Source organism: Danio aesculapii, chromosome 12, assembly GCF_903798145.1.
Source record: "Danio aesculapii chromosome 12, fDanAes4.1, whole genome shotgun sequence".
NCBI classification, from domain to species: Eukaryota; Metazoa; Chordata; class Actinopteri; order Cypriniformes; family Danionidae; genus Danio; species Danio aesculapii.
Genome location: NC_079446.1, coordinates 46641403 through 46653118, shown reverse-complemented (window position 1 = coordinate 46653118; position 11716 = coordinate 46641403). Strand labels below are relative to the sequence as shown.

General features: G+C 37.5%; 1 protein-coding gene across 1 annotated transcript in view; it reads right to left on the bottom strand.

Moving 5' to 3' along the window:
- Nucleotides 1-7005: 7005 nt before the first annotated feature.
- The window catches only part of LOC130238984 (disintegrin and metalloproteinase domain-containing protein 12), a 541789-nt gene continuing 537078 nt past the window's right edge, over nt 7006-11716 (bottom strand). Inside the window, exon 6 of the mRNA XM_056470105.1 lies at nt 7006-7238. Within this exon, the coding sequence (XP_056326080.1) occupies nt 7043-7238 (196 nt within the window). The 3' untranslated portion in view covers nt 7006-7042. The remainder of the gene's footprint in view (nt 7239-11716) is intronic.

Genomic DNA, 11716 nt, shown 5'->3' with positions numbered 1-11716 from the left:
GCGCATGCTCTATCATTCACACACATATACACACAGCACTACAGCGGATGCGCACTCTCACTCGCTTGCTCTCTCAGGAGCGCTATATTGTTAGACCGCCCGCTACCATTCAAATTATACCAGAGTTACTGACCGCTACCGTGTTTTATTCTGAAACTGATTCACGTGCCACAAGAAATCTGGTCGAGTCCCGCGGTACAGCCGTGGGAATGCAGATCTCTGAATCACACCGCCCCGTATCGTTCATTTTAAACATGACATGCAGTCATACGTACTTCTGGCTACATAATTGGCGATCTCCAGAAATGTATACAGGGCTACACTTGCAGAATAAGCCTGTGTTGGTTTTCTGTTTAGTTGTGAATTGCATACTAGGATGTTGATCTCTGCTCTGTTCATTTTTGATGTTAAATTCAACTCTACAGTTTCATAAGGTGACTTTTATTGACATTTTAGTAGTTTGAAATAATATAATGTTTAAGAAATAAAATATAGATAAATAAGTTTCTAAAATAACAGAATTTTACAGATATACTATGTGAAGTCTCTATAAAGATAGCTGTGTGTGTCTGTGTGTGTGTATTACCTCTCGGTTGTCTGCGACGATGATCAGCTCCACGTGTTTGGTGCTGCTCTGAGCATCTCTTTTACGCTGCAGGATCAGAAAGTCAGACAACGATTAAGAGGGAGCGATCTTCTTTTTAATGTATCTTTGTTGTTGTTGTTGTTGTTTTATTTAGTAGTATTATTATAGACACTGCTAATCACTGAGCCACCGTGCTGCCCCAAAGATTAAAATATACACCTTTATTAATCCCGCCAGGGGCAATTAAATGAGGGCAAAAGCATCATGACACAACAAACACATACAGACAAAAATCACTCACAAACAATATTAAAAAAAAAAACACAGTCCAGCATGTGTAATCCCACCGGTCCTACACCACCCAACCCGCTCCGAGCTGGAATCGAACCGGCGACCTTCCGCATGGGAGTCGGTTGCTCTAAAAAGGAGGCTAAAGACTATGGCCTCCAGCAACTGTCGCTAGACCACATTTTAGAGGTCAGAGGAGTGAGGTTTAGGATTGGAGTGAAGGCTTGTATTATTATTATGCAAAACAGACCATTTACACAGACAGGCAGTGTCGCCTCACAGCAAGAAGGTCGCTGATTTGAGTCCTGGCTGGGTCAGTTGGCATTTCTGTGTGGAGTTTGCATGTTCTCCCCGTGCTTGTGTGGGTTTCCTCCGGGTGCCCAGGTTTCCCCCACAATCCAAACACATGCGCTACAGGTGAATTAAATAAAGTAAATTGGCCGTAGTGTATGTGTGTAGATGTGAGAGTGTATGGGTGTTTCCCAGTACTGGGTTGGGGAAGGGCATCCGCTGGGTAAAACATTTGCTAGGATAGTTGGTGATTTATTCTGCTGTGGCAAGCCCTGATAAATAAAGGGACTAAGCCGAAGGAAAATGAATGAATGAATGAATGAATGAATGAATGAATGAATGAATGAATGAACTTTAAACGTTATCTTCCTCTGAAGGGCACCGTTAAAGACCCTCGAGAGAGTCAGCATTGTCTTTAAAGGGACAGTTCACCCAAAAATAAAAGTTACTCATTATTTACTCATCCTCAGTTGTTTCAAAACTGGTATGAGTTTCTACATTCTGTTGAACACAAAGCAAGATATTTTGAAGAATGCTGGAAACACGCAGCCATTAGCATCTATAGATCCATAAAAATACAATGGAAGTCAATGGTTCCAACATTCTTTAAAATATCTACTTTGGGTTCAACAGTTCAAACATAAAACCTAAAGAAAGATAGTCAACCTGTTGCCTTATATTACTAAATAAACAAACTATGTGCAATTATAAAGGTTAAGTCAACAGGTTTTGGGATTTTTAAGTAAAATTAACGTTTTAAAGTAAATAAACTCCTTTTACACTGCAGGTTTGATTTGGAGAGAGAGTAAATGTTGACAATATTTATATTTGGGTGAACTGTCACTTCACATATGCAAAACTGTATTTTAAATAAATATATAATACAGACAATGCTGGGCATCAACTGATTATGTTTCATCTAGATTACATTATCAGACAAAGTACTTGTAATTAGATTATATTACATATTAAAAGTACTTTTTGACAAAGAATTAAAGGCATTACCTTTAGTGCAACTATTAATATTATAATTTATTACACAATCCTAGTACTGAATCCCATTCAAATCTCTGTAATAAGCAAGTGAGGTCGAAAGTGTTTTAAAAGTACATCAAAAATGTTTTTAAAAGTCTCTTATGCTCACCAAGGAGGATTTTTTGATTAGTAAAACATCTAAAAATATACCTTCTACATGATAAGTTATCAAGTGTGCACTCTAATAACTATTTTCTTATTTCTTTCCATTATGTGATTTATTTTAGAATAAAACAATACATTAAATAAGCCAAAATAAAGGATTTTTTAATCTGAAAGTGAGTTTGCTGTATAATATTGGTTTACTTTTCTATTTTTTGTTAAAAGAGATCGATAATGTTAAGACATCAACATAAAGTCATCAAGCGTGCAGACAGAAGAAAAGTAATTCTCAGCTTTATATGTTCAAATAACACTTTAATTGGTCATTTTTTGGTTTTTTAACAATGGTGACACTGCCTGCTTTACAAGGACCAATTAAATATTACAAGGACCAATTAAATATTACAAGGACCTGTTAGATTTGCATGTAAATTGAATGTCTACTAGCTGTCTTCAAAGCTCAAATAAAACCCTAATCCAACACTGGACTGTGAAAGAATTGTGTTACGACTCATGAAAACGTATGCTTAAAAATTGAACTACACTGCTACTCTCTGATGTTTTGAAGCTCTTCTTTTATCCTCATTTGCAAGTCGCTTTAGATAAAAAGCATCTGCAAAATAAATAAATGTAAATGAAAACTATAGTGAATCCCCAATCTATAAAGGGAAGTTTGGGTCAGCCAAGTTCATGCCATCTTTGTTCATGAAGGTGTCCGTGGTCTTCATCAAGCATTCAGCAATGCTCCTCTCGCGCTCAATGCAAACGCTCTTGTATTGTTTCCAGTGGCTGTTTTTCTGTGAATGGGATTAAAAGGCTGGACTCATCTGTGTCAGGTTTGAATGTGGAGAGCAATCAGGGTCATACAACCGGTCATATAATCTACCTTGGTGCTTTAACCTGCTCTGCGGATTTAAAGGAGGAGGCCGATAAGAGTATAATTGAATGAAGAGAGATGATAGTGCTGTGCCGTGACATCTATTGAGCTGAGAAAACCTACAGGCTACAGTGTTTTTGTGTTTTATAACCTGTATGTTTTTTATCATTATGATTTCTGTGGTTATTTGTTTTTGTTCTCTTTTCTCTATCTCGTACTTGATGGGCGTGGCCAGTGATAATCACATGGATGGTGATTGGTCCACAAGCATGATCCAGCTTTAAATGTCCTCCAAATGTCTGTGTAAATGGTCTGTCTTGCATAATAATAATAATTATAGTAATAAAGGCCCAACAAACCTTCACTCCAATCCCAGTTTGTGGCATCTTCGTTGTTTGAATTGGGATTGTTTGCTCATATTCTGCGTTGTTCCTTATTTGTTTAATTAGAGTTTCATTGAGAGAGCGTTTTCAATTAGAAAGTTGTTATATTTGTTGTTTTACATTACTGTTCTGAGATTTCCCTGTTTTAACCACGTGTTTAAAGCGTTAGGATAACATTTGTGGTTCTGGATTTTGCGTTTTGGATAACTTTAAGGGAAGTAGGGGACTTTGACTTTGTATCCGTTAGTATTGGTGGTTTTAGGGACTATTCATTCATTCATTTTCTTTTCGGGTTAGTCCCTTTATTAATCTGGGGTCACCACAGCGGAATGAACCGCCGGTTTTAGGGACTAAGGTAAGTAAAATTATTTTTATTTCCTTTTATTTGTGTTCTAGGGAATTCAGTTCTTTAACAAAAGGTGTTTTGTTTATTATTTTGGTCTTGTCTGTCCTTGAAGAGATTCCCAAACAAACCAATAAATACTTTCACTTTTGCCGTATTTCTCTGGTTCGACATATTCTTTATACAACTGATTCATTCATCCATATTTTCTCACTCGCAATAACAAAACCAGTTTCTGTTACGGCTCAACCCCTAGAGGTCATAACAGTGTGTGTAACTTGCATTCCTAACGTTATGGAGACCATATGTTCCAACACACATTTTTTGGACCCCATGGCTAGGGCCAGATGGAATCTGCGGACGTTTTTTGCTGAGAATTTTGGTAAAAATCTGTGGATTTCTGCGGAATTATTTTGGGAGTATAACAACTAAAACCTTAATATGTGAAATAAAAAATAATATCTTTTTAACTTGTATTTAATGTTTAAAATGCAAATCCAATTAGATTCACTTTTTTTGGTAAACAAAGCAAGTCCAGACACTTGTTCTGTCTTGTCCTATATGTTGTGCACGGTTTGAGTTTTCTCAGGTCGAGTACTCCTTTTTTGTCATTGTGTGTCTCTGTATGAGTGCCGTCGCGAGCGCGCTCAGGCCATGTGCATTCTCACTTGATGCGGGCACACGAAGTCTGGGTGTGCTTGAGACGCACGCGCTCTTGTACTTGTGTTTGTGTTTGTTCTGTTGGCATCGCGCTGTTTTATGCTAAGCATCTCAGCGTCTCAGTCTGGTTGGTTTCGGTGAAGATTTAACATGTGCGTTGCATGTGTGAGCATGCGGTAAGGTGTTTTCATTTATCGTGTGCTTGTGTCTTGCGTCTGTTTATGTGTGTGTTGTCTAAGCACGTGGCTTGGTATTTACATTGTGGCCGCGTGCTTTGGTGGTGTGCTTTTAGCGTTGTGCTTCATGTGAACACACAGTTAATGAGTTCTCTCATTGGCTGCGTGTTCTTGTCCCGCTTTACGTGAGCACATGGCTTGTAGAGTTTTCTTGTGTCATGTGCTCTCCCGTCTATTGTTTAGTTCCACCCTCCTTGTTAACCCATTATTAGTTTATCATGTTCACCTGTTTGCGTGTTAATTATTTCTGCTTATAGTCTCCTCATGTCTGCTGTCCTGTGCCAGTTCGTTGTCGTTTGTAGCCTTAACCTGTCTGTGCAGCCCTGATCCCTGCCAGCCTGCCCAGTAAAGTTTGTTTGTTTAAAGTTTAATGTCTCCCCCCTCAGGTAGTTTATTTTGTTGATTATTTTATTTTACTATTAATAAAATCCCATAACTTATTTCTGCACTTGAGTCTTCATCCTTTTCTCTAATACCGAAGAGACAAGTAATATTTTTAAGGTAGTTTACAGAGACACATATTTACAGTATAAAAAACTAAGTCTATGGAGTGTCCCTGTAAACCATACATGTGTACAGGTTTATGTGGTTTACAGGGACACAAAGTTGTATGAAGACATGGTATGATGACTTAGTAGTACTCTATTAAGGTGGTTTACAGAGACACATATTTACAGTACAAAATATTTTACATCTATTGAGTTTCCCTGTAAACTATGTATCCAAGTGTGTGTGTGTGTGTACAGGTTTAAGTGGTTTACATGGACACAAACTTGTACTGTAAAAGACATGGGCATGATGACCTAGTAGTACTCTATTAAGGTGGTTTACAAAGACACATATTTACAGTAGAAAAACTAAGCCTATGGAGTGTCCCTGTAAACTATGCATAAAAGTGTGAGTGAGTGTGTGTGTATGTGTGTGTGTGTGTACAGGTTTATGTGGTTTACAGGGACACACAGTTGTGTATAGACATGGGTATGACTTAGTAGTACTCTAGAAATGTGGTTTACAGGGACACATGTTTACAGAATAAAATACAGTACACCTATGAAGTGCCCCTGTAAGCTATGTATACAAGTGTGTGTATACAGGTTTATGTGGTTTACAGGGACACAGTTTTATAAAGACATGGGTATGATGACTTAGTAGTACTCTATTAAGGTGGTTAACAGGGACACATATTTACAGTATAAAACAGTAAGCCTATGGAGTATCTCTGCAAACTATGTATACAAGTCTGTGTGTGTGTGTGTGTGTGTGTGTGTGTGTGTGTGTACAGGGACACAAAGTTGTATAAAGACATGGGTATGATGACCTATTAGTACTATTAAGTACATATATATATATTCATATATATATATATATATATATATATATATATATATATATATATATATATATATATATACATATATATATATACATATATTCATATATATATATATATACATATATATACATACATATATATATATATATATATATATATATATATATATATATATATATATATACATACATATACATATATATATATATATATATATATATATATATATATATATATATATATATATATATATATATATATATATATATATATATATATATATATATATATATATATATATATATATATATATATTCATATATACAGTATAAAACACATTACACCCATGGAGTGTCCCTGTAAACTATGTATACAAGTCTTCCTGTGTGTGTACAGGTATATGTGGCTTACAGGGACACAGTAGCTGTAAAAAGTTGTATAAAGACAAGGGTATGATGACTTAGTAGTACTCTGTTAAGGAGGATTACAGAGACATATTTACAGAATAAAATACTTTACGCCTATGAAGTTTCTTTGTAAACTTTGTATACAAGTGTGTGTGTATGTGTACAGCTTTATATGGTTTACAGGCATAAAGTAAAAACATTTGTATTAAGACAGATATTATGATTAGTAATGCTCTTTTAAGTTGGTTTACAGAGACCAATATTTACAATACAAAATACTTTACGCCTATGGATTGTGCCTGTAAACTGTGTGTAACAGATTAATCCTTGTCAAGTTGATCTTCTGTGCTAACAAGAGTTAGTTATTTTAGACTAACATGTTGAGTTCTGAAATTTACAGGGTGTTTTAATAATACACTGATCTCTTATTTATCAATATATCCACTTTTTAAAAATTTCTCAGTTCATGACCCCTTAAACAGGAATACTGGGTGCTGTGTGTCAATCTGAGCTCACCCGAGCGCTGTGAGAGCTGAAGACTGTAGTGTTGAACATCTCTGCAGGCTGTGAAATATTATGACCGTGTCCACAAGTTCCCTGGGTGAGTTTTAGATGTTGTCCTCTGTACAGACGGTGAGTGTTTCCCTCATGCATCGGCTCCAGGACATACACTTCATCTTCAAGTGAAATCAGGCCTCTGTAGGACAAGATGACATTTGTGAAGATGAATTTGTGCATGTATTATAAGCGGTGGTGGAAAGATCTGACTCAAGTAAAAGTACCATTACAGTAAAAGTATCTGTTGTAAACAGAGTTTAGTATGAGTTACAAGTACTCAAGAGTAGTGAGTATTACACTGTGAAAGGTTGATGCGTTTACATGCAGTTTGTGCATGTGTGTGCAAACGTAACATTCTGTAGTGCATTTAGTTATTGTTTAATGCAGTTTCTCAACCACATTTCTGGAGGACCAGCAACACTGCATGTTTTGGATGTCTGCTTTGTCTGCCACAGCTATTACTGGTCTAATAAGAGAAAAGAGATGAGGTTCTCAAGGTGATTCCGTACCTTGGCTCTAAGGGTCAAAAAAACTAAAAATAAGGTCAAGAATCTTGGTGTGATTCTGGAGTCAGATATGAGCTTCAGTAGTCATGTCAAAGCAGTAATTAAATCAGCATACTATCATCTGAAAAACATTGCAAGAATTAGATGCTTTGTTTCCAGTGAGAACTTGTTCATGCTTTTATCAGCATCAAGGTGGATTACTGTAATGAACTCCTCACCGGCCTTCCCAAAAAGACAGTCAGATAGTTGCAGCTCATCCAGAACGCTGCTGCCAGGATTCTGACCAGAACCAGAAAATCCAACACAATCTCACGGCAATTCGTAACTTTTTGATTTAGTGGCTAATTCGTATGAATTCGTACAATCTAATTCGTACATTTTCGTACGATTTGCTCATCCCCCATTGACGGTTGGGTTTAGGGGTGGGGTTAGGTGACGACTGAACTCAGGCTGGAAAATCAGAGCACATCACACCGGTCCTCAGGTCTTTACACTGGCTCCCAGTTACATCCAGAATTGATTGTTACTTGTCTGTTAATCACTAAATGGCCTAGGACCTCAATACATTACAGATATGCTCACTGAATGTGAACAGATCACTCAGATCATTAGGATTAATCAAACTAGAAAGGTTTGAACAAAGGTTCAGTCAAAGCAGGGTGAATCAGCTTTCAGCTACTACGCCCCCAGTTGCTTTATTTTTTTTTCTTTTGTTTTCTGCAAACTTAAAATAAAAAAATTAAACCAAACTTAGAAAATATAACCTTAAAATCCACAGACTTCAAAATAAGCATCAGAAAAAAAATACACAAAACAATGAAAAAGGCTCATTTCATTTTTATGCTTCTTGAGTAAGTCATCTAAATTTGACCAATCAGATGTGGTATCTTTATATCCTCCTTTCCGACAGGTGCTGTTTTGTTATTGGCTGGAGCCTCAGAACTTAGACTAATGGCGGGAACAGTGAAAAGGGAAAAATATCAAGGTATATAGAAAATAAAAATATCAAGTATAAGAAAATAAAAAACAAATAATAAAACTTATAAAAACACAGATAAAACAGATTAAAATGTGTTAAACAGGTTATAAAAGAATGATAAAGAAAAGAAAGACATAATAGTGCGATCTGTCGGACATAGCACAGTGCTCATTCAGTAAAGGCACAGCTAAACAGATGGGCTTTCAGTCTTGATTTGACTGTACCTAATGTTGGAGCACATCTGATCATTTCTGGAAGCTGATTCCAGCAGCGAGGGGCGCTGTTAGTAGCTAAAAGCAGATTCACCCTGCTTTGACTGAACTCTTGGAATTTCTAGTTTATATCATCATAAAGATCTGAGTGATCTGTTAGGTTTGTATTGAGTGAGCGTATCTGTAATGTATTGAGATCCTAGGCCATTTAGTGTTTTATAGACCAGTAATAATACTTTAAAATCTATTCTGAATGTAACTGGGAGGCAGTGTAAATACCTGAGGACAGGCATGATGTGCTCTGACTTTCTGCTTCTGGTCAGAATCCTGGCCGCAGCATTCTGGATGAGCTGCAACTGTCTGACTGTCTTTTTGGGAAGGCCAGTGAGGAGGCTGTTACAGTAATCCACTCTGCTGCTGATAAAAGCATGAACAAGCTTCTCTAAGTCTTCACTGTAAACAAAGCATCTAATTCGTGCAATGTTTTTGAGATGATAGTATGCTGATACAGTTACTACTTTGACATAACAACTGAAACTCAGATCTGACTCCAGAGTCACACCAAGATTCTTGACCTTATTTTTTGTTGTTTGACCCTTAGAGCCAAGGTACGCATTCACCTTGAAAACCTCATCTCTGTTCCCAAACGCAATGACTTCAGTTTTCTCTTTATTTAACTGAAGAAACTTTTGGCACATCCAACTGTTAATTTCATCAATGCATTGGCAGAGGGTGTCAATGGGGCTGTAGTCATTAGGCAGTAAGGCTAAGTAGATCTGAGTGTCATCAGCATAGCCGTGGTAGGAGATTTGGTTCTTTCTCATTCTTTCTCCTTATCAACAGCCAATAAGATTCAGGTTTTCACTCATAGTGCTTTAAAGTCTAAATTTGCAGCTTGACAGCATTTGTTGTTGCATTAATTAGATTTAATTAAATCAGAAATCTATTACTTTTTATTATTTTAGCATGATCATTGCATAAATCTTTTAAAATAACTAATGTACATAACATAAATATCATTATATTATTAGAGCATTCATTCATTCATTCATTTTTATTACATTTATTACATATGAGGGGTCGCCACAGCGGAATGAACCGCCAACTGTTCCAGAATATGTTTTACTCAGGGGATGCCATTCCAGCTGCAACCCAGTACTAGGAAAGACTCACACACTGTCATTCACTCTCATTCGCCCTTCCACCCAACACTGGGAAACACCCATACATTCTTGCATACACACACATACACAACGGCCAATTTAATTTTTTCAATTCATCTATAGTGCATGTGTTTGGACTGTGGGGGAAACAGGAGCACCCAGAGGAAACCCACACCAACACGAGGACGACATGCAACCTCCACACAGAAATGCCAACTGGACCAGCCGGGATTGCATCCAGTGACCTTCTTGCTGTGAGGCTACAGTGCTAACCCCTAAGCCACCGTGCTGCCATCATTAGTGCAATACTCAACAAAAACAATATTTAAAATGTAGCACAAATAAATAATTTAAAAATAACAAGACAACAAGATATTTATGTTTGATGGCCCAAATGTACCACAAAATGTATGTTTCATTCTTGGTTTAGAGGAAAAAAAGCAGTCTGAAATACCTGAGCAGCGATACACGCCTGCTAATCAGGATGTAAACATGACATTTGCAAGCTTTTAAGTTAGAAAGCAGGATATTTATTTTAACCTCCAGCTATGAAATTCAATTTGTGCAACTACTTCCTTTCAATTCTACAACAATTACAGTGCTTTCAGTTTTCATAAATGCTTATTAATATGTAATATATGCACTTATTTCAACAGCACTTTTCACCAAACGTGTCCTTTCGAATACAGAGATGCACTAATATTTTATGATTTGCAGATTTTAAAAGTAACGAGACGGCAGAAGCTTTCACAATATTAACCCAAATAGGCCCATAAATGAGAGAGGAAGAGTTTTTTCCCCCACAAAATAAGACAGCGTGACGTTTTGGAAAGCAGCTTAGTTAAACATCCAAGCCACTGTTGGTCAGCAGATGATTGGTTTTCTAGGATATTTGGCTAAATCAATCTTACCCGCGAGCTCTAATATAAGCGCTCTGTGGGTTTTGGATCCGCGTCCCGCAAACCTTTCTCACACTTTTTGAGTGGTGCGCTGAATTTAAGTGACATTCTCCTCAGCTGGGGAGCGGCCAGGGCTTTGGGCTTTTCCAGAAGTCTCAAAACTACATTGCATGAGATCCTCGTGGAAACCCTGTTCGACCAGACGCTGCCAAAATAAATCAGCAGAAATTTGTTTTGGCTCGAGCGCAGAGCGACATTGTTTCTGTCAGAGGAGACCTGCAAATGTGTGTGTGTGTCCGCCAGCCAAAGAGAGAGAGGGAGAGGGATACACTAACCGGCCACTTTATTAGATACACCTGTCCAACTGCTTGTTAACACACAAATTTCTAATCAGCCAATCACATGGCACCAACTCAAGGCATTTAGGCATGTAGACATGGTCAAGACGATCTGCTGCAGTTCAAACAGAGCATCAGAATGGGGAAGAAAGGTGATTTAAGTGACTTTGAACGTGGCATGGTTGTTATAACCAGACGGGCTGCTCTGAGTATTTCAGAAACTGCTGATCTACTGGAATTTTCACGCACAATTATCTCTGGGGTTTACAGAGAATGGTCTGAAAAAGAGAAAACATCCAGTGAGCGGCAGTTCTGTGGGTGCAAATGCATTGTTGATGCCAGACTGGTCAGGAGAATGGCCTGACTGGTTTGTGCTGATAGAAAGGCAACAGTAACTCAAATAAGCACTCGTTACAACCGATGTCTGCAGAAGAGCATCTCTGAACACACAACACGTCCAACCTTGAAGTGGATGGGCTACAGCAGCAGAAGACCAAACCGTGTGACACTCCTGTCAGCT